General features: G+C 37.5%; 3 protein-coding genes across 3 annotated transcripts; 1 reads left to right on the top strand and 2 right to left on the bottom strand.

Moving 5' to 3' along the window:
* Positions 1 to 3,417: 3,417 nt before the first annotated feature.
* mgst3b (microsomal glutathione S-transferase 3b) lies at positions 3,418 to 6,404 on the bottom strand. Its single transcript, XM_061743188.1, has 4 exons — positions 6,221 to 6,404; positions 5,974 to 6,096; positions 4,959 to 5,031; positions 3,418 to 4,220 (listed from the first exon to the last, which is right to left on the bottom strand). The coding sequence occupies exons 1-4, from the start codon at positions 6,344 to 6,346 to the stop codon at positions 4,120 to 4,122; spliced, it is 423 nt and encodes a 140-aa protein (XP_061599172.1). The 5' UTR covers positions 6,347 to 6,404; the 3' UTR covers positions 3,418 to 4,119.
* Positions 6,405 to 9,132: 2,728 nt separating this feature from the next.
* Positions 9,133 to 13,848, top strand: rsrp1 (arginine/serine-rich protein 1). Its single transcript, XM_061743257.1, has 5 exons — positions 9,133 to 9,351; positions 11,199 to 11,719; positions 12,081 to 12,256; positions 13,357 to 13,446; positions 13,526 to 13,848. Exons 2-5 carry the CDS (start codon positions 11,221 to 11,223, stop codon positions 13,664 to 13,666), a joined length of 906 nt encoding a protein of 301 aa, XP_061599241.1. The 5' UTR covers positions 9,133 to 9,351; positions 11,199 to 11,220; the 3' UTR covers positions 13,667 to 13,848.
* Positions 13,849 to 15,465: 1,617 nt separating this feature from the next.
* On the bottom strand, positions 15,466 to 25,759 carry syf2 (SYF2 pre-mRNA-splicing factor). Its single transcript, XM_061743992.1, has 7 exons — positions 25,700 to 25,759; positions 25,326 to 25,424; positions 23,983 to 24,108; positions 22,451 to 22,568; positions 20,561 to 20,651; positions 19,918 to 20,016; positions 15,466 to 15,843 (listed from the first exon to the last, which is right to left on the bottom strand). The coding sequence occupies exons 1-7, from the start codon at positions 25,715 to 25,717 to the stop codon at positions 15,678 to 15,680; spliced, it is 717 nt and encodes a 238-aa protein (XP_061599976.1). The 5' UTR covers positions 25,718 to 25,759; the 3' UTR covers positions 15,466 to 15,677.
* Positions 25,760 to 26,124: the final 365 nt, after the last annotated feature.

Raw genomic sequence — 26,124 nt, 5'->3', positions numbered from 1 at the left:
GAGACGCCTAATGTAGATGTTCTGACCCTTTTGCAAGCAAATGTTTAATTAAATCTACTGAAATCTGGCATTTTGGACCTGGACCTGATGTACGGCTCTGGACGTTGGGGGTAGACTGTCCTCAACAACCGGGTGATTTCTGGGTGAGACCGTATCATTTATTCAAATTTTAAATTGTACCATGATTAAGATGATAGATGGAAACTTGAGTAGATGTAATGACTGATAAAACTCTACTGTTCATGTTATTTTAACTGTTTGAAGAGTCCAGTCAGGAGCCGGTGGAGCTCTTTAAATAGGGTTTTGAGACTTTGAAATCAAAATTTAGTACTTAATGGTGAAGATTGACACATTTTTGTGCGGTCTTTGTGTTGACAATTGTGGGGTTTTCGTGCATTTTGTGTTGAAAATGTCTGTTTGTGTTTGTTTGAGCGTGCTTTAGACGCTCAAACCAACCTGATCAGCATGGAAAGTGGTGCCACGGAAAATATTGGTAAGAGGTCGTGGGCATTTCACGGATTTTTGTGAAATCAGGTTGCTCAAACAGCGACGGCTATTTTTCGATAAAACAACGCACTGAGTGTTTGGTACCGGATGAGGACAAGATAGGGAAAACGGATGTTAAAACTAGGACCTTTGGGTGGTTCTTTGTGTTTGTATGGGTGATACAAATGGTATCCTTGTGTGCTGTGTGGATAAAATATAATTTTCCTCCAACTTTTGCAGACATTGCAGTGCGTCGGCACCAGCTGGCTGAATCAGGACCAGAGCCTGTGCATCTGGTGCCTAGATGGCTCTTAAACTTAAGCTGGAGTGCCTGGGCTTTGGCAGTTTGGAGGAAAAGGTGTTCATGTGAGACATTGGTGAAAAATGAAAAACGGGGAAAAAAACATTTTTTTTAAAGGAAAGTATAAAAAAACCCAAGGCATATCAGACATTTTGATTACTTTAACCTCGGGGATGGATAAAGTGAGTTTAAATTAAATTGAACTATATTGGAGGGATCCGGACACCAGAAAGCTTTACAACACGTCACCTGAGGGGTGACGTGTTTTCAGTGTTAAAAGTTGCAGATTGCTGCTGTGTTTATGCGATGCCGGGTTGGTAACATGGTTGTTTCCTTTGCTTAACTTCCTGGCGTGACGATGAGGTAATGATGGCTGCCGGCCATTGGCTGAGCTGCCTGTCACACAAGTACATGAGTCCAACCTCCTGATGCAGTTGAGGCCTTTTCATGGGCTGAGATTACTATTCTGACTAGTCCTGTCCATTTACCAAAAGATTGGTTGGAGCTGGTTGAAATGGATTGTGTCGGAGTTCTCATGGAAGTAAATTAAACAATACATTCTCCCTTCCCCCCTATAATACTCTGTCACTGTCTGAGATAGTGGATGTTTATCCATCTGGTGAGCAACTGTTTAGACCTGCAGAAGGGAATATTTGAAAGAAGAGCTTTAAATGTATAGAGTTGGATTAGAATATGTATTTCTCTAATCATTAATGTTTAATAATTCTTAGCCCTTTTAAGAGTTTTTAATGATATCTTTTTAGCCACAGATTCCGGTGGCTGTGTTATTCTTGTGCTTTTAGATTTAACTGCGGCTTTCGACACAGTGGACCGTAAAGTTTTAATTTCTCGCTTGGAGCAGTGGGTGGGAATCAGGGGCATAGCACTAGAATGGTTCAGGTCGTACTTGGCAGACCGAACTTTCTGTCAGCCTTGGCGACTCTGTGTCCTCCTCCGCTCCTCTCTCATGTGGGGTTCCGCAGGGCTCGGTCCTCGGCCCTCTCTTGTTCTCCCTGTATTTGCTCCCGCTTGGCTCCATACTTAGGAAGCATGGGATTTAAAAAAAATATTTTTTATGCAGATGACAGTAAAATTTATGTCCCTCTTAAAAAGAAAGACAATTACTCAATTACTGCCCTAGTTAAGTGTCTTGATGACATAAAGGCCGGGATGTCTCTGAACTTTTTAAACTTTACCGAAAAAAAGACTGAATTGATGGTTTTTGGTGGCGCCGCTGGAACAGCCCTTCCAGATCTGGGCTCCTTGACCCAGCATGTAAAACCAACCATCACAAACCTAGGGGTAAAAGTGGATCCAACTCTCAAGCTTGACAGCCAGATCAGGGCGGTTGTCAAATCTATTTTATTATTCTAATTTTTATCATTTGCGGCAGCTGGCTAAAATAAAGCCAATTCTTTCAAGACAGCAGCTTGAGATAGTAATACATGCCTTTGTCACCACTAGGCTGGACTACTGCAACGCCCTTTATGTGGGGGTTAGTGCTTCTTCCATCTCCCGTCTCCAGATGGTCCAAAATGCTGCAGCACGCCTTTTAACTGGCACTCGCCAATATGAGCACATTTCCCCCATTTTAGCTTCCCTCCACTGGCTGCCCATACAGTCTCGGTTTCATTTTAAAATTCTTTTATTTGCTTTTAAATCCTTGAATGGTCTTGACCTCTCTTAGCTCCTACACCCTTATTCACCCAGTCGCTCTCTCAGGTCAGCTGATCAGCTGCTCCTGAAAGCCTAAAACTAAGAGGAAGCTCAGAGGTGACCGCGCCTTCGCTGTTGCAGCTCCAAAACTTTGGAACAACCTGCCTCAGCAAATCAAACAGGGCTCCTCTCTGTCTGTTTTTAAATCTCTTCTCAAAACCCACCTTTTCTCCTTGGCTTTTAACACCTAGCAAGACAGTTGAGTTTATTTTATCCTTTTATTCTTTATTTTATTCTTTTATCTTCTATTCTATCCTCTTTATTCACTTAACTTATGATTGTTTTATTTATGTGCCTTGTGTTTTATGGTGTTTTGTCTTCCATTTGCCTGTCCAGCACTTTGGACCATGTTAGTGTTTTTAAAGTGCTTTATAAATAAAGTTGACTTGACTTGACTTGACTTGACAAATTCATTATATGTTTGTGCCACATGAGCTACAATTGTAAAATTACGCTTAAGTCATCAGGTTTAATAAATGATTATTGATCATTTGGAAAACTTGTCACAGTTTAATCTGTGAGGAGAAAAAAGATGATCTAAAATAACAATTGGGAGATAATACAATCCTATAAAGATACAATTATTACTGAATTGATCAGTAATCAAATGTGACCACAGTCATTTATAATTCTTCTTTCTAATTCTACACTTATATACGGACACCTTACGGAAAGCTGAAGATAGAGAGGAATGGGAAGCTGTGGTTCGGAGATCCACTGCTGCGCCCCGACGGATTCTAATCTAAGGGACAGGACAGGACAGGACAGGACAGGACTTATATACTACCTACTTTAATTTGTGATTTAATTGTGGAGAATAAAAAGTAAGTAAGACAAAGGATAAAAAAATAAAAATAAAGTTTGAATGTGACTAAGTTTATGCTGAAAACGTCAGATAAACTGTCTCTTAGCAATTCATTCTTTTAGTCTTTATTGATTGTTTCGTGATGCCATCACTTAATATTTTGGTTTTAAGACTGACAGGAAACATAAACTGAAATTAAGGTAAAAGAATTAGGTTCTCATCTCATCCTAAGAGAGAGTTAGAAAACAAAAAACAACTTCACCCAGACATAACAATTCAAATTAGATCACTGATGTGAACTCAAAGTCTCCTACACATGTGCTGCTTGTAATCTATTTTCTTTTAATGCATTCTGTTTCCATATTTTTGATTTTTTTGTTCCTTTTGATTGGCATTCCAAATGTCCGGAGGATGTTCACATCCACGCTGATGTGAGTGGATGTGGGCTTGATTGTTATCTGGAGTCGTGTTTAAACTGCAACTATCTGAAACACCAGAGACCTAAACACATGTCTGTGGAAATACCTGGATGGTCAAATACAGTCATGGTGGACCTGAATTTCCTACCACTGGATATTGACAAGTACGTGATGGAAACATTCACAAAAATATATCTTTAGGAAATGCCATTAGGCTTTAGTCTAAAAACCTTGTCCTTCATTAACATGACCTATATGAAACAGACACTTAGGCTCTATTGATTTTTTTTTTATATGAGTGGTCCATAACGGCATTTAATAAACTATATTGAGACTGTAGTATTATTTCTAAAAATGCTACAGGAAAATTTGCAAACAAGTTGACAACCATCTTAAAAGACTCCGAGCAGCTGCAAAGCTACGGAAATGGATAGAAAGATGACTCCAAAATATCCAATGTAGCCATAAACCCCCTTCATCCTCTTCGCTGGATCTGAAACAAACCAAGACAATGGAGACTTTAAACATACATCCTAGTAATAATTACTTACTATACTTGCTATTTCCTTTGATAACACTAAAACATAAAAAAAAAAAAAATTGTACTACATTCACAACCAAATAAATACAAAAATTTTAATATCAAATGTTTAATGTTCTTTAATGTCACTGCTTGCTTTTCCTTAATTACCTAATTAAGGTCAATAATCTTATATTGGCTGGTTTAGGGAGGTTGCCACAGATGATCACTGTGTTCTGCATTTTGATTGTGGATTGGCAATGTGGACATCGGGTTCAGTGTCCTACCCAGAAACACCTTGGCATGTGATGGGGCTGGGGATTGATCCAGCACAACAGACTCCACCAACCATGTTAGTTACTCTCCTAATGACCTAGTTTATACACTTATATCTAAAAGAAATAAACATAAATAAGGGAAAGCGCAATAAAAAATACTTAAGTGATCTTTGAGCTTTAAACCACATATATTATACCATCTATGCTTGCATTCCCAGAGTTTTGGGTATTATTTGGGATAAATTTCATTATATTAAGTTAAATCTCTTCAAGGAACTGAATGATTAGATTACTGTTTCTGAGTAATGGAGTGATTTTATTGCCTACCACATTAATATCAGTGAGTGACTGCCATAATATTTGTGATGTGTACAATTTAGTATGCAAGTTGCATGAACAGATGCTTTATGCTCCTTTCACATCTTAGTCTTACCTCCTGTGTAGTAGCCCCAGGCATAGGAAAACTTGCTGGTCACCCAAATACACCCCAGCACAGATGCAGATAACTGGTTATGGAGACACATACAACTGGAGTTAGGAGTTGACAGAGGAAGAATGATCAGAGGTGGACAGAGTACTCGACCCCAGTACTCGAGTAAGAGTACAAATACTACTGGTCAAAATTTACTCCGTTACAAGTAAAAGTAGCTCAATCAAAATATTATTCGAGTAAGAGTAGAAAAGTACTTGCTTTTAAAGGTACTTAAGTATCCAAAAGTAAATGCTTTTAAATGTACTTTAAGTAAACGTAAGAGTAAGAGTAAATTTCTTATTTTCCACATCAGTAAATTACTATATTTTTTCTAAATTAATTGTTGCGGCTCTGTCTTGACAAACGCAGGCTACTTTGGCGGTATCGTTTTGAGGAGGCTTGACGTATTTCCGCTTTACGTACATCCCAGTGGAGAGCGTGCACTGTGATAGGTCTCCTCCTTTGACAAAAACAGCTTGTGTCCAATAGGATTTTAGGGAAGAAGAAAAAAGAGCAGACCTGAAAGTAACGAGTACTTTTCAGCCTTCCTAGAAATTTACTCGAGTAAAAGTAAAAATATTTGTCTTGGAAATGTATTAAAGTAAGAGTAATAAGTACCAAAGAAATCTAATACTCAAGTAAAGTACAAATCCTCTGGATATGTACTTAAGTACAGTATAGTAAATTTACTCCGTTACTGTCCACCACTGAGAATGATGAAATGCTATTGCCTAAAATATGCTTAGTCATTGTGACATGCAGTTTTCTGGACTTATCTCTGTTATCTGGAGAAGTCAAACGACAGATCAAGGGGCGGGTTTTATTGGCAACATGGGTGAAATTATGAAAAGGGAGAACTTTTGTGGCTCATAAAGTCTATGAGTTTGTTTTTTTTTTTTTTAATCCTTGCAGTGCAACCTTTAGGCAAAAAGACATATTTAAATCAAAATGACCAAGACTGTTAAATGTTACAAACCGGATAAACCAGGGCTGCAATGGTTTGGAAGACGAGCCACTGAGGGTAAACCTCCAGGGTGTTCTGGTGGGCTCTCTGGATACAGTTGAAGACCTGTTCCTTGTCACTGTACATCGTAGGATACTGCAAACATTAATAATAGAATAAATATCAGAAAAAATGTGAGAAAAAACGTTTCAAATATTCATATTAGAACATCACAGACTTAGTACCAAGTATTTTCAACAAGGGCACAGACTTCACGTACCTTCACGTCGTACTTCTTCCTGGCGGCCCCAACCTTGATGCCCAAATAACTGAGCATAATCCAGCTGTAGAAGTAAGTAAATATGACATATCCAAAGTCGGACGGTAGGACGGTGAGGATATTCATCTTGGACCAGAATGAAAGTGCCTGATGATCATGAGCTGCACTGAGCTGCAGGTCTGTGCGCATGCGCAACAGACAGGAAGCAGCAAAACGGTAAACAAGAGGTTTCGTTAAACATCGCGAGAATACCTGCTGTGGTCTCAAGTCAGATAAAGTAAAATACTCAGACATATGAATGTGTTTATATCTATGAAAATACTCCCTTCACGTGCAACTAATGATATATGTTTGCAGGATATCACATAAAATACGCGAAAATAGGATATCTCACAATACTAATGCATGAACATTTGTAATTCAACAGATGTGAAGTTTTCCATAATTAAGACAAACAGATAACCATGGTGCACTGTTTACCAGAGGTGTCAAAAGTATTCACATTGATGACTCAGGTAGAAGTATAGATACTAGAGTTTAAAAATACTTCTGTAGAAGTGGAAGTATCAACTCAAGTTTTTTACTCGAGTAAAAGTATAAAAGTACTGGTTTCAAAACTACTTAAAGTATAAAAGTAAAAGTAATGTAAGGGGGAAAGAAGCCATTAAGGACAAAAGCCATTAAAAGTGAATGCATCTTAGTATAATGCAAATATATTAAAGAACCATATATGTGTACTATTGAGCATTAACATGTGTTTCAGAGAGCAGGAGATATGATGACTAGTTGCCTATAAGTATTGTAATGGTGCAAAAAGTCAAACTTCAGAGGCATGTTATCTTTTATCCTAACCTTTTTTTGGAATGTACATCCAAGTTTAGTTGCAGGAATCTGAGGGCAACGGATGTAAGAACAAAACTGGACAAGAACATCTGAAACAACCACAACCAAATTCACTCTATCCGGATGGAGCAATTTAACTGGATAGTTTTTTTTTTAAAGGCCGAAATGAAATAGAGTAACGAGGCTGTTTTTAAAATGTAATGAGTAAAAAGTACAGATAATTACGTGAAAATGTAAAGAGTAAAAGTAAAAAGTCGTCTGAAAAATAATTACTCCAGTGAAGTATAGATAACCAAAATTTCTACTTAAGTAATGTAACGAAGTATTTGTACTTCGTTACTTGACACCTCTGGTTTATATCTATGAAAATACTCCCTTCACGCGCAACTAATGATATATGTTTGCAGGATATCACATAAAATACGTGAAAATAGGATATCTCACAATACATTAGTATTGTGAGATATCCTATTTTCAAAGAACAGACCATTTGTAATTCAACAGAAGTTTTCCATAATTAAGACAAACAAATAACCATGGTGCACTGTTTACGTGACATATTTACTTTGCTATTTATCAGCCAGGTGGTTAAAGTTGTGACCGTTAAATTATTATTTTGTTCAAAACATTGCGGCTTCGCTTTCACAACATCCCACCCCTAAATCTCTCTACTTGAAGTATTGGATGGATAAATATGTCTGGTCAGTTACCCATCATCTGAAATTGAAACTACTGATCACCTGTTTTTTGATTGCCTGTACACTGTAACATTCTGGGAGGATCTACAAGACTGGCTGTCAACAAAAATTCGACAACTCAATCCTCTCACAAGAGAGAACATAGTGTTTGGTAATAACATGAAGGACAATAAGTGTGACCTGATATTGAAAAATCTAATTCTCCTTGCGAAATTCTTCATCCGCACATCTAAATGGAGGGAAATGAAACCCCTCTTCAGTGTTTAAAAAAAGATCTTGTGGATAATATCAATCCTTTAGAATAGAATAGAATAGTAGAATTTATTGATCTCCCAGAGGAGAAATTCAGTTGTGCAGCAGCCAAAACACACACACGCTTTATACAAAAAATGTAAAATAGAAATTACCATAAATAGTTAAATAATAAAAAAGAGCAATATAAAAAGTAAAAAAAGACTATGTACAAGAGAAAAAAAAGTAGTAAACACCAAATAAACGGATAGTATTTACAAGATATTTACAAAAATTTCCAAAAATACGTGAGGTATTATTGAATTATTGAAAATAATGAGGAAAAAAACTGCATTGTCCATCCTCAGAGCATATGAAGAACTGAAAATATTTGAGGGCCCCTAATGTGATATCACTTCTTATCATTTATTTATCTTATGTCTGAACTTATTTTATTTATTTACTTATTTATGTTATTTATAATTTTCAATATTTTGTTTGTTATCTTCTATGTGCCTTGTTTAATTAAGTTAATTGTCATGGTTTCTATGCCTTATTGTATGTAAACGATACATTTCAATAAAAAAAAAGAAAAAAAAGAGGTTTCGTTAAACATCGCGAGAATACCTGCTGTGGTCTTGACTCAGATAAAGTAAAATACTCAGACATGTAAACGTGTTTATATCTATGAAAATACTCCCTTCACGTGCCAACTACGATGTGCAATGTTTTCCATAATTAAAAGACCAAAAAATAACCATTGTGAGCTTTTTAAGTGATATATTTACTTTGCCAACAAATTGTTTTTTTGTTCAAAACATGGCGGCTTCGCTTTCACAACACCCCATCCCCCTTCCCCCTTCCGTGCGACTTTACGGCCTGTACCAACTGAATTCCCTGGGACAGGGGTCCAGTTTGAATTTTCTTTTCTTTTTTTTAAACGCTCAACCTCATATTCACACTTTAAAAAAATAAACAAGCGTAATAACATGTCTATAAATAAAAGTGAAGAGATTTGGATATAAATTACGTGAACTTCAAGTAAACCGGATAACTAATGATGAGTCTTCAATGTGTTCTCCCCCCCCCCCGAAAAATGAACTCGTCCTGTGAATGGAAATTTCCAGTAGCTGAAAACCGTTGACACTGTTGAATCCGGTCAGACGTCGTATCATCGTGCTTTAGTAGGTAACATATTGTGTTTAAGTCTGAACTATTTGGCTACAAATCTTCACATATAACCTCTGATTATATATATTTTCTAAATCACCGTGTGATAGATATTTGTAGTCTTATTTCTACAATATACCTTTATATCAACGTCTTCAGAAGGAGTTTCTTCACGCTTCAGTTAACCTGGTAAGTTTACAGCATTTCTAAAGTTAACTTTTTTCAAGTTTTATCGATTTTTTTTTTTAAAGATTTTTTTTGGGACGGGAAATCGTACTTGTTTTTGTTACTGCCGTATTGCGTAACACGTGGCTGATTTATGGTTCCGCGTTACACCAACGCAGAGCCGTACGCGTACCGCCGTAGGCTCTGCGTCGATTTAACGCAGAACCATAATTCAGGCTTTACTGACAAAGGCATCGAGCGAGGGCTGCGCATGCGCGTTCCCTACGCCGTAAGCTCTGCATCGATTTAACGCGGAACCATAATTCAAGTTTAAGCTGCTGTGGTCTTGTTTTTTTTTTCTCAAACCTTCATCTTCAAGTTTTGTGACTTAATGTATAATTCATGTAACGATTCAAATAAGTGAATACGTGGGTAACATTTGTATGCTTTGAGATTTGAGTTTGAACTTTTATCCTCCGCCATTCTGGAAATGTCCGGATCCACCTGGTCGATTACGCAACCCAGCTCCTTCCGCATGGGGGAGGGTTGAGGAAATGCGCTTCCACCGCCATCACAAACACTAGTTCAATGGCTGAAAGGAAGAAAAATGGTAGATTTAAAAGTTACAGACAAATCAACAACAGAAATAGGACAATGCAAAATACATCACAAAACAGTGCCAGTAAATAAGTTACAATACTTAAGGACAGTGACATGTACCAACAGAGTCTTTTAAAAATGCATTTGTAAGAGTTTTAAAATCAAACAATGACACTAATGTGAAAAACCGAGGCACTCAAGAAGTTAGAAAAATATAAAAAGCCTTCTTTGTTATCTGCCTTGAAGAAGGCCTACATGGCCGAAACATGTTGGCATTTTTTTAACTTTTACTAAGCCATGATTCAATAAAGGCTTTTTATATTTTTCTAACTTCTTGAGTGCCTCGGTTTTTCTAAATTGTTTTTCAATCTTTTGGATCCCCATGCCGAAGAGCACCTGAAGTATACTTTTCTCACACCCAGCAGCACTCCATGCGTTTGTAGTTAGACAAATTACACTAATGTGTTTAGCTTCAGGTTTTTTTGGAGGCTATTCCGAGCAAGTGGGGCAGAACAGCTGAAGGCTTTTTTTGCACTTGAAATGGACAGCAGGATAGCATCATTTGATCTCAGGCTATAAGTACTGATGGCTCCTACCTATGGAAGCAATTCTGTACCTTCAAATTAAAATGGATTAGCAAAAATTATTTTTCATTTTGGGAATAAAGCCGCATTTTTGGACTCGAATAAAAATTAATAGGAACATCATTCAGTTTTTTTCTTAATTGAAAACGTATCGTTTACATACAACTTTAACCCCCTGGCTGATAAATAGCAAAGTAAATATGTCACATAAACAATGCAATGTGGTTATTTTGTTTGTCTTGATTATAGAACTGCACATCTGTTGAATTAGAAATGTTCATGCATTAGTATTGTGAAATTTCTTATGTTCTCATTTCATATGTGATATCATACAATCATGTATCATAGTTGGCACGTGAAGGGAGTATTTTCATAGATGTATACACGTTTATATGTCTGAGTATTTTACTTTATCTTATCTCTATCTTTAATTATTTAAAATGTATCGTTTACATACAATAAGGCATAGAAACCATGAAAATGAACTTAATTAAACAAGGCACATAGAAGATAACAAAAAATATTGAAAACATTAAATAAATATCACATTAGGGGTCCTTAAATATTTTCAGTTCCTCACATGCTGAGGATGGACAATGCAGTTTTTTCCCCTCATTTTCAAAGCATCCAGGAGTTCCTCAGTCAGAGCAAATGCAGTACTCAATTATTCTCCCTGTCTCATTTCAGCCTGCGGCAGTTAAGTTCAACTATGGACGGCATCAATGTGGTGATCTTCGACCAGAAAAGCCCCGACTCGCTTCACTCGCGCTCACGATCATCGAGCAGCAGTTCCAGCACCCGCAGTAGCCGTTCCTCCGGCTCTGGATACTACAGGGCACAAAAACACGGGGGGCGCCACAGGTCTTCATCCTCTTCCTCTTCAGGGACATCTTCAAACAGCGCCTCCTCTACACGTCCAAGATCCCGGTCTCATCCCCGCTGCCGCAGACGGTCCTCCCGCTGTCGCTGTGCCGACCATCACAGAAATCGCTCTGTTCGTCGTTACAGGAACCGATCTCGCTCCTCCAGCCGCTCACGCGCGCCTGACAGCTATTCCCGTCAGCGAAGACACGACAGGTCTCGCTCCAGATCAAGCAGGCACAGGAGACAAGAAGGCCAGATCAGAGTCAATGCCCCTCACTCCCCTTCCAGATCCCACAGGCGCCGACCAACATCTCGCTCAAGCCCCGTCAGTTTAAGCTCGCACGGTAAGCTGACTATGATTGATTATGATGCTTGCTATCGTGTTCATTCATTTTTCTATACCACAGTCAATCCAGTACAGCAGAAGATTCAACCCTGGTCCTCTAGATCTGCTCTCTTGCATGTTTCTCTACGTCTGATTCTAATTAATGGTCATTATCAGCTTCTCTCAAGGTCTGTTAATGTAATCATTTGTGTCATGGTGTGCTAAAGTAGGGACATGTCTGAGGACCAGCGTTGAAGAACACTGCTGTGCAGGGTTCTGGGGTAATGGAGCTTATCTCAGCTCATTATAGGTGATAGGCAGGGCCACACCCTGGACATCAAGTTTGATTAGATTGTCTTTTCTCTCTGTGGTCTGTTCAGATAAGAGGGAACTCCTTGAAGCTGCCAAGGCCAACGCAATGAAGATACTTGGAGGGGAGAAGCTGGAACTTCCTGAGACTGTGAAACCAACCCTGTCAGAGCAGTCAGACTCCAGAACGCCGTCACCAGAGCCACTTGCAAGGGTGAGACACAGCTTGGAAAGGAAAGAGTCACAGGTGGGTTTCTTGGCGTTTGTTTGTTTGTTCTTTGTTTTTCCTTTTGTGGAACGCTACACACATGGGTGGAAAGATTGCTTTCGTAGGATATAATTTTGGAATGAAAAGTTTCTTTCTACCACTTTTGGATTAGAATACATTTAAGTCTAAGCTTTCTAGGATTTGCCAATAGCTTTATAAAGTGCGCACACGTTTGTGTGTGTAAATCTTTCTATTTTCTTCCCTAGTTTTTCTGTTCTTTAAAAAAAAAAAACTAGTCAAGTCATCCTATCAAACTTGTAAAAAGTCTGTTGCTTATTTTGGTGTACTGTGTTGCATTTCTTGTCTTAACCTTTGGACTTGAGGGAACACACTTGCTTTCTATTTATTCCTGTCTTCATAGATAACATGACAGTGGTCTTCACTCACCGGCACCTCTGGATTAAAAGGCTGTCATGTGACTTGGGCGACAACAGTATTTGTTTGTGTGAAAGGTTACCAGCCTCTTGTAACTTCTGAATTTGTTTTGAGATAGGCGTTTAACAGATTACTTCATACGTGTACTCCTTCCATACATCTGCTAATTACAGAGATAACACTAATGCAGTCAATGCAGAGTCTTAGTGATTTTAATTTCACATTTCATTGACAGGTCGTGGAATTGTGATGTTACAAATGTATCTATGCTTTTCAGATAAAATGGGTTATTTAGCAGAGTTCACCACTTGCTGATGGAGCGCAGGCGTGTGGACTTAGTGACTATTCCTGTCAAGAGAACTAAAAACAGATGAAGAACCCTCTCCTCCATATTCCAAAGATAAGTTGGTACACATGATGTGTGCTAAGGGGCTGGGGGACCTGCGTCGCCATCATTCTGCCACTGTATAAGGAAAAGTCCTCTTTGTTTTTATTTATTTTTTTAAATATTTTTAATTTAAACTGGCTTCAAGGTCTATTTGAAGCTTTAAGTCTCATGAGGGGCTGCATGAGAGCTGCAGTTTTTGTTTAATTTTAATAGTAGAAATTCTTAACTTTCAATCCATCTATATGGAGATGAGTGTAAAAATACCCCATCAGTTTTGCACTCATTAATTTCCATTTGTCTTCTCTTTTTGAATCAGGACACGGACTCGGACACAGAGCCAGAGACAGAGCCTCACGTGCATAGCCTAAAGATGACTTCAAAAGGGAAAATTACTTTCAGCATCAACGTAAGTGACTTCCAAGATAGTGTGTGTTGAAAGTCGGTCATGGAGTAAAAATCTAATATGGGTTCATGTGTTTTTCTAGAATTCTGTGGCCAAACCAACAGTGGCAATGCCATCGTCAAAGGTATCAGCCAGAGTGGACAGCTATGAAGGCAAGAGGCCCTACGGCCACTGGATCCCAATCCGCGCAAGGAAAACCTCCAGGGCACAAAAACGCACCTAAACCATGTCACTTAACTGTGGCTATATGGACTATGTAAAAAGTGTACATATTTTCTGATTTTTATCATTTCGTGGTCATTTTTCTTTCAGATGTTAAGGTTTAAGTTGGAAGATTTGAAGAATCCATTCAGGTGGGATTTATCCTGTGTATATTGATTTCAATAAAGTGATTTATTGGAAGGGTCTCTTTGTTGCCTTAATTTTTTTTCTCTTTTCAAACCAGTTACTGACTTGCACCTAATTCATTTAGAAACTGGGATAGATGAGGGGTTAGGTAAAGTTACTTATATTTCTCAAATGGGTTTGAGTGCTTTGGGCACAGCAAGGATGAAAGTTTCAATAATGATCACATGGTGTCAGTATTGTCATCAATATGATCATATGAAATATCTTGGCCGTGCCAATTTGTTGGTGGTATTCGCATCTTGATTTTCTTTTTGTCAAAGTGATATTTTAAGAGTATTGGGGGGATAAAAGTACAATTCTGGAAAGTCAGAATTCTGACTTTTTTTTTTCTCCAGTGGCCATAGATCAACATGCCAAAAGAAATTGGCTGTATAACAAACCATGTGTGGCCTAACAGGTTATTGATGATGTTTTGAAAGCTTGTAATAAACCTTGCTTTCAACCAGACTCTAGATGGGTATCTAGATGGGTGTTGCAATGTTAAAATAGACTAATCATAAAAATAGAAATCGTAATTTCAGTTCAGATATCTTATTGTAACTGGAGCAGGAGCAGTACCTGGAGAAAGGTGATGCAGATTGAGTTGGTCTCAGAAGGGTCTTTATACTATTGATTCATAAAGTATTTGTGGGCAGTGACACTCGTCAGTAATGAATTTGAAGCATCTGAATGACATGAAGTCCCTTATCCAGTCAGTGCCATGATGTTAAAACCTAATATTTCTCTGAACATGAACATCCAGTTTCAGGTTCTCCAGGGAAGCCACATACAATTTTCCTTTATACATGTTCAATATGTTCAGTTTAAATAATTAGCTCATGCTGCTACCCCAACATAAAATAATAATGCACCCCTCCACTATTAGTAGCATTTTGAATATTGCTTCTAAAGTCAGACATAATTATACCCAAATTACCTTAAGCCATTTAGAGCTATTACAGTCTTTACATAGTTTGGTCAGTTGGCTCTTAAGTTAGATGTTTCAAACACGCATAAGTACTTTTGTGGAGGGCCATTTCTTACCCAGCTGGTGTCCTTAGGTCAAGATTTAAAATACATTAACCAGTTCACTCATCCCTGGAGAACAAAGGCATCAGAAAACAAAACTTAAAATATTAAGTTTTGTTAGCCTGTCTTTGCAAATTATTTATTCTGTTAGGTAGAGATAAAACCTGACTCGTATAAGATATTTAGAATGGAAAAAACAGGGATATGCCCGATTCTTCATAAAAACCCATAGCCGTGTGTCCTGCAGAGGGTGCAATGCCACTGCGTTAGAGATCACAAAGGGAAGACTTGTATGGGAACCAGCTTGCTGCCTCCACCTCAGTCACAAGGCTTCCCCTCATGTTGCAGCTCAAGCAGCCGAACACCAAGATGAAGGTGATAAATTAAGTGAATTACTCCAGCAATTTTCCTTCGACTCTGTGCACCTACACTTGTTTTTTTTATCCAATCTTTTGGCCAACATCCTCTGAAGATGCCCAGAAGTTTGATTACAGTTCATTCTCAGGCTCAAAATATCTCCGTCATGAGACCTTACACAGGATAAAGCTCTCAGAAAAACTCAAGTATGAAATTTAACAGGATTATCAGACGTGGTTCGATTAGAAATAAGGATTATAAGTGTTTTAATCATGTAATACTGTACAAAGCAAAAACAAAACATGACATGCCTTAAAGAAATGTCAGCTTAACATAATCACAACCTGATATAAAAAGTGATTTGTAAAGCAAATTCCACGTCTACTTGTAGATACATGCACTGTAGGAAAGCACAATAAAAATATGTTGGAATCGGTGAACCGCTGAGGTGGATGGACCCGCTACACGGCCGTGCCTCTCTCCAGGTTCTGTTTGATCTCTGCCGTGTATTTGCCATAGAAACGCTCCGCCTTCTTGTTGAACTTGGCGTTTCTCTCGTTGATGTAGTCGATGTCTGCGTCGTCGTTGTAGGCCCGGCGCCGGCTGTATTTGGCGCGCTTCTCAATCCTGACAATCACGAATAAAAGCAAAACATGAAGGATTTCATAAACCAGTATGGCCAGTATCCACTCCATATCCAGTAACAATATTTGGCTACAGGCAATAATTCGGGGGCTATGTATTAAATTTGGCAAGTACAGAAGCAACGGAAAAGCTCACACACACACACACTCACACAAACACATAGGGAAAATACTGTTAATTTAGGAGCTCCTACTCTTGATTAAGTGTGTCTTCAAAGCATGTTTGTGCGTCATAGCCTGGCGACTGAATCCTTGTCTAATGCCCTACAGTTGCATCTCTAATACGGGGCTTTGACTGTCTCAAATATATAACAGCTCAGGGAAGGACCAGTGATCAAAAGGTTAGAGACGTCGGCATCGCAAAACAAAAGGTTTCAGACCACGTTTAAGGTACCGTTGGACCCCCTTCTCTTGTGACGGAGTAACAACCATGTGAACATCCACAGCTGGCAGAAACGTATTCAACCTTCGTTGCATATAAGATTTATTTTTTCTTTGTTATGCTAGAATACCTTCCAGATGTTTATTAAAACCAGAACACAAAGGGAATCATACGTCGCTCGATACAACTGACATGGGGGTGTTTCCAAACTCAACACACCTTCATCCCCATTCAGCTCCAGGAGGGTTTTATAGCGTAACAGCCTCGAGTTTATCTTATCTCTTCTTAATAATTCAACAGGTTTGCATCGTTTACAAAGCAAGAACCAAGCAAGATGAGGCAGCGTTCAGTTATTCTGCTCCTCACCGGTGGAACAAACTTCCTGTCAGCTCCTTTAAATCAGGCCTAAAAACATTACTGTTTACTGAAGCGTACTCTTAAATTAAATAGGTACCTGCTGTACTCTACTGCCCTTACTTTTTAACCACTTGTGCTTTTTATTATTTTACCTCTTTTCTTGTCATTTTATTTGTTATTTCCTGTTTAATTGAGTTTTGCTCTTTTTAATGTTGATGTAAAATCAGAATCAGAATCATAAAGCACTTTGAATTACCTTGTGTTGAATTGTGCTATGCAAATATTTGCCTCACACCTTGCAACTTTGTGACAGATGAGGTGGATTCAGTTTTAAATTCACTTCCATTATCTCTAGCGTCGTCTCAGCATTTACTTGAGAACAGCCATTCTTCTCATTGTATTGAATCACTCAAATCAGTAAAAAACCTTTGTATATTGATTGTTCAGAACTTCAGACTGACAGCCCCTTGAACAAATGCACCAGATTCCTGTTGAAAATATTGACATTACAGAAGTTTCTCATGTGAATGTGGAAATGCCCACTGATTTAAAATTATTTTTGAGTTTTTTTATAACCAGTCTACAGTTTGGCAATGCTGTTGGAAGTTTAAGCACCAGTGGCTTTTATTATGTCCAGTTTTGTTTTAGTGTTTGATGCATGGAGAACTGATCCCGACAGAGATGCAGCTGCGCTAATGACTCGTTGCTTCCTTGCATTGTGGACCAGCCAAGCTATTTCATTTGTGTTGTTTGAGAAAGTTTGTTAAAATAAGGAACAAGAAAGAATGCATTTCTTTGTGACCCTGTAAGTATAATCATCTTGCATGTAGTAACATTACATTAGCCCTTAGCCTAGACGACACGAGCACAGCGATTACCAAAGTCAACTGTTTACAGATAAACGTGGTTTTCCGTCAGTCTTGTGCCGTCTCAACTGCTCTCAGCTGAATTGTGAATTAACGTGATTGTTTCAATAAGTTATTTGGTCCAGTTCGTTCACCCATAAGATGTTTTTACCCTCCCATTATTTGTACAGATACCCCATTTCATTTCAGAAATGGGTAGGGTGGCACAGCATCATGGCTGGGTGAAGGGGGCCACTTACAACATTGGTTCGTATCAGCAACAATTATCATGTTTAAGCCAATTTAAACCTTGGCTCTGCTCAATAGTGGGAAAACAACTGAAGGCCGCCAGACTTACACATTTATCCAACTAAAACAACTCTCTAAAGTGCAAATAAATGTCTGGAGTTATAAAACTTAGCACACATTTTTTTTTTCTATGTAGCCTGGAAATCTACTCCAGTAGAGTTCCAAACTAAGCTCTGGTGAGATCTGTAGCTGCAACATGTCTTGCAGTGTTTAACAACATTTTGGCTGAGAAGGGGGAATTGTCAAGGCAGGGAAATTGTTCACTTGTACAAGCAGATTCAATTATATGAAAAGGTGGTGAAATGCACTTAATCTTTTGGAGATGCAGTTGGGAATGTAGTCTGTAAGCTCAAGAGGGAAAGTTATTCCTCTATCTTTTCCTTGGCAAAGAAGATAATCAGGTGTATTAAAAACGCTTAACTGTCTACAAACAACTCGCTGAACGACTTTGTGGCCGTAGGTGCTGAAGTTTCAGTCTAAACACTCTCTCTAAATCACACCACAAACCGCTAGGTGGAGATGCAGGACTTTAGCTTGTCGTGCTGAGCTTTCTTTCCTCTACTACCTTCACATAGCTTAGAGATAGCAGCAGAGCAAATTAAGCATCATCTTATGAGAGTTGGAGATCATAAATTTTGAGCAACAGTGCCGTTTACTGTAATCACTATGGTCTATCTTTATATCTGACTAAAAAACAGTAAAGAAGTAACCGTACTGGACTTGCAACATTGGTTAGTTCAATGTAGAAGCATAAAACACTCAGAAATTGTATGGTGTAAAGTTTGGGCCTTATAAGATTTAAACCATTACTGACCCAAAAGGATGGGAATACTGTTTCTTATACATGTAAAGCCACAGAAGTTTTTGCTGGCTGTTTTTATGGAATGCTGAGAGCAAACCGGAAGTTTCTTGGAACATGGATTAACATCAGTGGTGAGTCTGGAGGTTTTGGTGGCTCTTATTGTCCACAGTGAAGCATGGAAGTGACTTGGTGATGCAGTAGGGCTTCGTTGGACCTCTTTGGGTCCTAAACTCAACCAAATACCAGGCAATCGTGGAGAATAAACCACCATGTTGCCTGAGAGGAAGCTGAAGCTTGGGCCTTGTTAGAGCTTCCAGTGGGACCCAAACTAAAGTACCACAAACTCTGCCAAATCTTTGTTACAGTGAATGTCCTGGAACATTTTTTAGGGAGTATCACAGTCACCCGTCTTCAGCCCACCGGAAAATCTCTAGTGGGATTTGAAGTGGGCTGTTGGTTCATGCAAATCTAGAAATATTTACTTAAAGCATTTGCTCAAGAGGAATGAAATAAAATTCCTCAGGAATTCTGTCAAAAGATGCAGTAGGTAAAACAACAAGTATACAGTATTCAACATGACTCCCGTTAGTCGATTAACCTTGCAATTTTCAGTATTTCAGTATTTTTTTCTGAAAAGAAAAAAATGTAATATCTGTCGTATTGAGCAATTTATATTGCATTTCGTCATTTGGGTTCAGCACATTGTTGCACTTTTTATACCATCATGGCAATAAACCTCAAATGCTGTGGGATGAATAAGTTTGCTTCCAACACTTCTTTAAAAAAAAAGTTCCACAAAGAGTTGCAATACCGAAACAAAAATAAAAAACACCCTATGACTTGCATAACGTTTTCTTTTAACCAAAAATCCCCGTCAGCATTTAGCACAGAACTGCCTCACTGTATCAGGGCTTGATTTCCTCAGATTAAACAGGTTCACACACTGAGACTATCTTGCTTTGCTGTAAGGTGGTGTATTTTCACACACTGTTTGTGGTGTGCCAGTTATGGGAAACAGTCTGACTCTACTCTACTGTCATTCTAAGATAAATGATGAGAAGAAGAAAAAAAGAAAGAAAAAGTAAGAAAAAAAAGGTTGTTTGGAGTGTCTGGGTCAATCATAACAACCAGGCCTGAGACTAAACAGTCCTGAGCACCTCCCTTGTTTTCTTTTTCTTTCATAAGATCAGGTTGCAGTGCTCCTGCATTAGCTTTTAATCATTAGCTTTTAATTTCTTAGCTCAGATAGGTGTTTTCTTCCCTTCTCTCTCTCTTTGGGTTTAGAGGGCAAACGCTCAGATTAACAGAGGATTAGGAAAGCATAAAGCCTCTTTTTTTAAATCTGTGTTAAATGTGACTTACTGTTTTTCAACATCCTCCACCATGCGGTCAATGCCCTCCTTTGTGGGAACATGAGTGCCGTGTATCAGGCTGTTGGAAGTCGGGAAGAAATCTTCACCACTGTGGAGTATCAGCAAAAGAATTAGAAATACATAACCAAAAATAATCACCATTTTAACATACTTAAACTGACTTTCTATTCCATCATTGTGATTCAAATGAATGAAAAATGATGTGGCTTCAGGGCATAATAAGCGTGATGGTGCATCATTCACGCTTCTACGCAAAGCGGCTTTCACTGGGTGAAAAACCTTGAGGAAATGAATTATTCCTGACCGTAGCATGCATCCCCTCTGGATTCACGCTTTAGAAACCTTTTCTGGATTGTGCAACTACGTCAACACAGAACCTAGCGCAAATTAATGGCTACATAAACGAACATATAGAAAATGGTTTATGAACATGTGACTGGAAAATTATGAGCCGTTAACATCAAGTTAATGCGTACAATTCATTTCACTTGATGTGAAATTTCACAGTTGCACTCTGAATCACAAAAATTAAGCAATGCCAGAGGACATCTTGTCACACTTTGAGCTGTCAATATAGTTGATGTGACAAATAGAGGAAAAAAAAAGGCATAAAACAGGTGTTTTAAACTCACCTTTCCTCTCTCAGTTTCTTGTAACTTTCCAAATCTGGTTTGATTTGCTTGGTGAGTCTCTGGTACTGTCGTAACTGGGCCTCAGCATAACCTTTAGCCCATTGTATGATTGTGTGAGAGACAGAAAGGAAAAAAAGTAGTTATAATTAGTGGAACAAACAGCAAACAGACACGAGGCTCAGCAACACGGCTTGCGGCTGGTTAGAGAGGGCTGAATAGGCAACTCTCCTCCTCCTGTCCTTTCTTGAAGGCCCTCTGGTGATCGTTTTCTCCCAGAGGTTTTGATCCAACGGAGGTTTTGATGCAACAGATGGCAGCCATATTCAGGAGGTAGAGCTATTTTCTCCCCAGTACGGTAGATTGAATTTGGAGCCATTTGAAATGACTGGCATTCACGCTTTTAGATGCAGCCAGCATTGCTCCATAGTCCACTGCTATTTTGACTGATGCAGTTAAAACTTTATACCCCATGTTTATCTTTGCAATAAAGAATTAAGAAACTTCTCAAACCATCAGATACTGCAGCACAGTAAAACAAAAAAGTAGAATAGAAAGGGCAGGACACTTTCCTCAACATTCGCTGTATTAAATTACTATTTATCAAATGAACAGGCTGAGGTTATGTGGCGTGACAGGAGGGTTACCCATGCCTAAAATAAAACAGTTTGCTTCAATGTTGCTGCCTGATATAAACACAAAAGGATTCCAACTGATATAATGATTAATTGATGATTATTCCAATGTGTTACACAATGTTGTAACTTTGTTAGTTGTGAAACATCTTTAACTGGCAGAGAAATGTTCAATCAGATTAGATCTCTTGAAAAGAGTGTAACCTGAAAAGAGTGTTTTGTGTATTCTGTACCTCAGATGAAACTGACTCATAGTGTGTTAATTAAATTGAATACGTGGCAGGTAATTTGTGCAATCAAAGATGGCATCTTTGTTTTTCTTCCAAGTGATAAATCAGTTGCACATATTGCGTGCATGCAGACCTAACCAGTTATGGCTGGATGTCTTAAATGGTTACGTCAAACATAACAGTAGCAAACCAAGATGTTTAAGTCTGTTTGCAGAAGGACTCAGTGGCGTCTCACTGCAAAGTATTAATTCACTTACAGTCATGATCAAAACATATGTTTTTACATTCAGAGCCTACGTTGCTCCGCTAGCCTCAGGGCTGACCTGAATTTACAGATGTGTAATAAAGAATTATTCATTTTGTGATATTGAGGAGATTCACGGGAAAGTAAAAAATTATAGAATAACAACTGAAGGTTCAAGCTGATAAATATATCTGTGTGATCAGTGTAATTCAGACCAGAGAATAAAGGTTTTATTTTACACTAAAGGTTTTTTCATAGTACACAGGTTTTGGAGTCACAAACTCTCAAGTTTGAACTTGAGAGTTTGTGATAATTTTTTTAAGAAGTGACTTTTGTCTGAATGGATTAATGTTCATGTATTTTAGCTTTGTGCTGTGTTGAGATTGACATTAATGTAGTGTATATATATATTTTTTTATACAGAGTCAAATTTTTTTAAGATTGATTTATGATGGAAAAACATAATTCAAACATTAAACTTACACGTTCAGTTGAGGTAAAGTTTATCATAAAATTAAACATATGCAGTTTTTCCATGTAAGGTGAAAACTATGACAAAACTTTTGAAAATTAGTTAATCTACTAGCTTTATGCCCAACTTAAAAAAAAAAAAACTGATTCAAACAGGAAAGTCAGAAAATAGAGAAGAGGGAATGAAACCAGTCAAAACTGGGGTATTTTGCCCGTGTGGTTTCCTTCCTGCACACTCAACCATCCTACGGACCAGCTGTAATCAAAATGTTCAATCCCACAATCTTTATCTAACTTTAGTGGAGCCACAAACCTGCAAATCCTTGGTCTGGATTCTTCTTCTTCTTCTTCCTCTCCCACCTATCTGCATCATCAGCAGTGACTTCCAGCAACTTCACTCTGTCATACTCCTCCCCACGGGCAGCACATTCCTAACAGAAAAGTATAATTTATTTTAACGCAAAGGACAACATAATTAACACTATTAAAAAGCACTGCAACATCACATCACCTAATGTGTTTGCAATCAAGCTGCCTTTCTGAAATCAAAAGACACAATAACAAGGGGTTCTGTTACAGGTGGCCTCCCAATGACTCACATACAGCCAGTCCCCCGTTACCCTGTACAGGATTACGGGCAAAGAAAATGGATAGACGCTGGTAGTTTATGCACACATTCAGAAAGTGACACAATTCACACATGTAAGGAGACCTAATGTGGAAGAAATGTATAATGTAAATGTATGACAGTTGTTCTTCTAAGAATTTAAATAAAATTCAAATAATTCTTAATAAAGATATTTAAATTTTAGACAAAATGCTCCGTAATTATTTTACACACCAATTTCGTCATATCTGAGGATGGTCTTGACTATCAGCAGAGTAATATGATGATCATAAAGTTAGAATGATCATCTTAAGGTTACATGTCTGGTAACCAATTTCAATTTATATCCAAGTTCCTTTGATACAATGATGAATTTTTGTTTCAGAAAAATATGATACAAATGATTACAGTATTTCCCTTCAGTGAAATTTTTTTTTTTATTTTAATTTGAACACAGTGAACCATATCCTTCAGCATTTGTATATAAAATATCACAACTTTTCTTTAGACATTTACACTGAAAGTTTTTTAACTAAAAAGGGAACTTTTGAGTACCTAGAAGTTCGTCATGCTGAGACAGTATATTTGTATGACTTGGATGAATAACTAGATCAACAATATGGCTGTGATGGTATGGATTTGGTTTCCCCCCTGTGCTAATAAAACAACGGTTGTTTTGCAGTACTTCATTGACGCTGTCAGACACAGCCTAACCATATTAGAGACCTAGGTTCCTGTAAACATACAAGTAGAAACCCGTGCTCTTAAGGTTGTGCCATCCTTTGGAATTGTGTGTGTGGGTGTGTATTAAATTACTTAATATCCAGTCATACAGAGGAATCCTCTAAATGTTTAAAAGATCATCCGTAATCTTTTTTTTTTTTTTTAAACAGCAGGTTCTGATGAAGATTGGTATAAGAAATCATATTCATCAAATCTCAACCTTTCAGATAAATCAAGGACAGAAGTTGAAATAATTTTTCATACATACATGTAACATAAAGAGAGTGTATAATGTATTTTGAGACCATTCCTGTTGAAGTATGGTGCTACACAAATAGATGAAGTAAAAAAAAAAAGAAAGGCAAGTATGGAGGTGTGAAGGAAAGGTGACACATTTGTCTGGGACTTAAAACGTATTATCAACTACTTATGGTAATAACATATGATATTTTTTTTAGACAAGTCCAAAAAACAAGTATAACTGCAACAAATAAAGACTTAAAAAGCCAAAATACCTTTTTCTTCTCACTTTCAGTAAGCTCCCATTCCAGTCGGGCTTTTTTAGCCTCCCAATTAGCAGGAAGCTTCAGTCTCTTATCCTCCTCCACAACCTCTTGGTGATTCAGTTTACGTGCTTCATTCTGCAGTACAATTAACACAAATTAACATAAACAAATATATACACGTGGGTCTGTGACATACTGAGCTGGACAGTGTACAGTAACTCTAAACAGGAGGAGTCAAAAAGTCATAAACAGGAAAACCACATCATATGGATATGTAAATCCTGATTGATTAAATCATATATTGTAGTGGCCACTCACTAGCAACGATGATGATAACTTTACAGTTAACTTTTCACTGCAAAAACTCCAAATCTTACCAGGAATATTTGACTTATATTTCTAGTTGAAATGTCTCATTTTCAGTCAAAGAAATCTCATTACACTTAAAACAAGAGTCATTACCAGAAAAATAACTTGTTATTTGACAATTTTCACCTGTTTCAAGTAAATTTTCACTTGAAATAAGTAGAAAAATCTGCCAGTGGGACAAGATGTATCTTCACATTACAGGCAAAACAATCTTGTTCCACTGGCAGATTTTTGTACTTATTTTAAGTGAAAATCTAAAATAAAATAATCATTCCTGGCATTATCATGATATGTTGTTTCATAGTGTATTATTATATTAAGTTATGAAATCTCATGGGATGTTAAACTATAGTATCCTTATATTGTTATATATAATAGTATGGTGATATCATTTGGTTATATGTTATAATGTTTTATAAAAAGTATGTTATATTAGGATATTACTATGCTATATCTATATTATATCGTGCTACACCACTCTATATGATAATTATTATTTTTTTTTAACTTATTTACTCTCGAATTAATATTGTCAATTTTATGTATCTACTTTCATCACCTTATTCACACACACACACACACACACACACACACACACACACACACACACACACACACACACACAGATGTCGTCTTTTGTCGTTGTTTGCACTGTATGTTAATAAATAATAAAAAAAAAAATTAAGTGTAAATCTAGTTGAAACAGGTGAAAATTGTTGTTTTTTTCCAGTGATGAGTCTTGTTTTAACAGTAATGAGATTTTTTAAACTAAAAATGAGACATTTTAACTAGAAATAAGACAAATATTCTTGTTAAGCTTTTGAGTTTTTGCAGTGTAGTGTTCTGTTACTGTTGGTGACCGGTGAGACGGGAATAAATAATAGTTTTTCCTTCGTCCACAAAAAGCGTTCATCAGCTCTTTTGTTCCCAAACTCCTACAATATTGGATTTAACACCATAAAGGATGAAGAAAAGCAGCTGACCCGTTTGAAATGTAACTCTCTGAATTTACGAAGTCTCTCCTCTCTCTTCTGAGAGGTCGAGGTTTCCGCCTGTTCCTCTCCAGTGGCTGTAACCTTCTCCTGCAAGTGAAAAGAAAATGGGACATGAGTTAAGTTATTATTTGTTAACCAACACTCTTCAACTTCGACCTAAAACACTCGAGATCAACGGAAGTTAGCGCAACAGTTAGCTCGGCAGAACAGCGAGCGATTATACAAAGGCTGTAAATGAGACACAACCCCTAGGGAAAAACACATTTCTTAAGAGAATAACATAATAAAACGTATCTCGTATCTACTGCCCACATAAGATTAAAAAAAAAAGCCCCAAATAAAAGAAAACTCTAAACACCAACCTCGCTACAGGACGCCATTGTTGTTTTGCTAAAGCCAGAGGAAGAAGACCGGAAGTTTGACATTTACACCGGATATGACGAAACAAAAACAATAAAATAAAAAAATTGTAGTCCTGCTAGTGAGTGGCCACTACAGAATAAAACATAAAATGAAGTAAAATACAGTAAATAAAATAAAATAATTGATTTTTTGATTTGATTTGATTTATTTTGTACATGTAAAAAAACAACAATTCAAGAGAAGATAAGAAAACAAAACAACAAAACAAAGAATTTCACACTTTAACACTTAATAATTTATTATAATCTTAATTTACACGTGCAAAAGGGAGTAGGAAGAAGTGTAAACTTATTTAATCCTACCCCCATTCACTCATCATTTAACCCGTATTTATAAATACTCACACACTGTATTCACACTGCTA

The sequence above is a fragment of the Cololabis saira genome, chromosome 16 (assembly GCF_033807715.1).
Source record: "Cololabis saira isolate AMF1-May2022 chromosome 16, fColSai1.1, whole genome shotgun sequence".
Lineage (NCBI taxonomy): Eukaryota > Metazoa > Chordata > Actinopteri > Beloniformes > Belonidae > Cololabis > Cololabis saira.
Note: the sequence above shows the minus strand (reverse complement) of the source record. Positions and strands in the feature narration are given on the sequence as shown.

What these genes read in the sequence shown, in the direction of transcription:
- mgst3b (XM_061743188.1), bottom strand. Translation starts at nt 6,346, where the DNA reads ATGAATATCCTCACCGTCCTACCGTCCGACTTTGGATATGTCATATTT. An exon ending in GGAAGAAGTACGACGTGAAG is followed by an intron (nt 6,097 to 6,220) that starts GTACGTGAAGTC and finishes TAATGTTTGCAG; the next exon opens with TATCCTACGATGTACAGTGA. An exon ending in TTGCAGCCCTGGTTTATCCG is followed by an intron (nt 5,032 to 5,973) that starts GTTTGTAACATT and finishes CTCCATAACCAG; the next exon opens with TTATCTGCATCTGTGCTGGG.
- rsrp1 (XM_061743257.1), top strand. Translation starts at nt 11,221, where the DNA reads ATGGACGGCATCAATGTGGTGATCTTCGACCAGAAAAGCCCCGACTCG. An exon ending in TGGAAAGGAAAGAGTCACAG is followed by an intron (nt 12,257 to 13,356) that starts GTGGGTTTCTTG and finishes TTTTTGAATCAG; the next exon opens with GACACGGACTCGGACACAGA. An exon ending in AAATTACTTTCAGCATCAAC is followed by an intron (nt 13,447 to 13,525) that starts GTAAGTGACTTC and finishes GTGTTTTTCTAG; the next exon opens with AATTCTGTGGCCAAACCAAC.
- syf2 (XM_061743992.1), bottom strand. An exon ending in TCCAGACCAAGGATTTGCAG is followed by an intron (nt 20,652 to 22,450) that starts GTTTGTGGCTCC and finishes AATGGGCTAAAG; the next exon opens with GTTATGCTGAGGCCCAGTTA. An exon ending in AAGAAACTGAGAGAGGAAAG is followed by an intron (nt 20,017 to 20,560) that starts GTGAGTTTAAAA and finishes GATACTCCACAG; the next exon opens with TGGTGAAGATTTCTTCCCGA.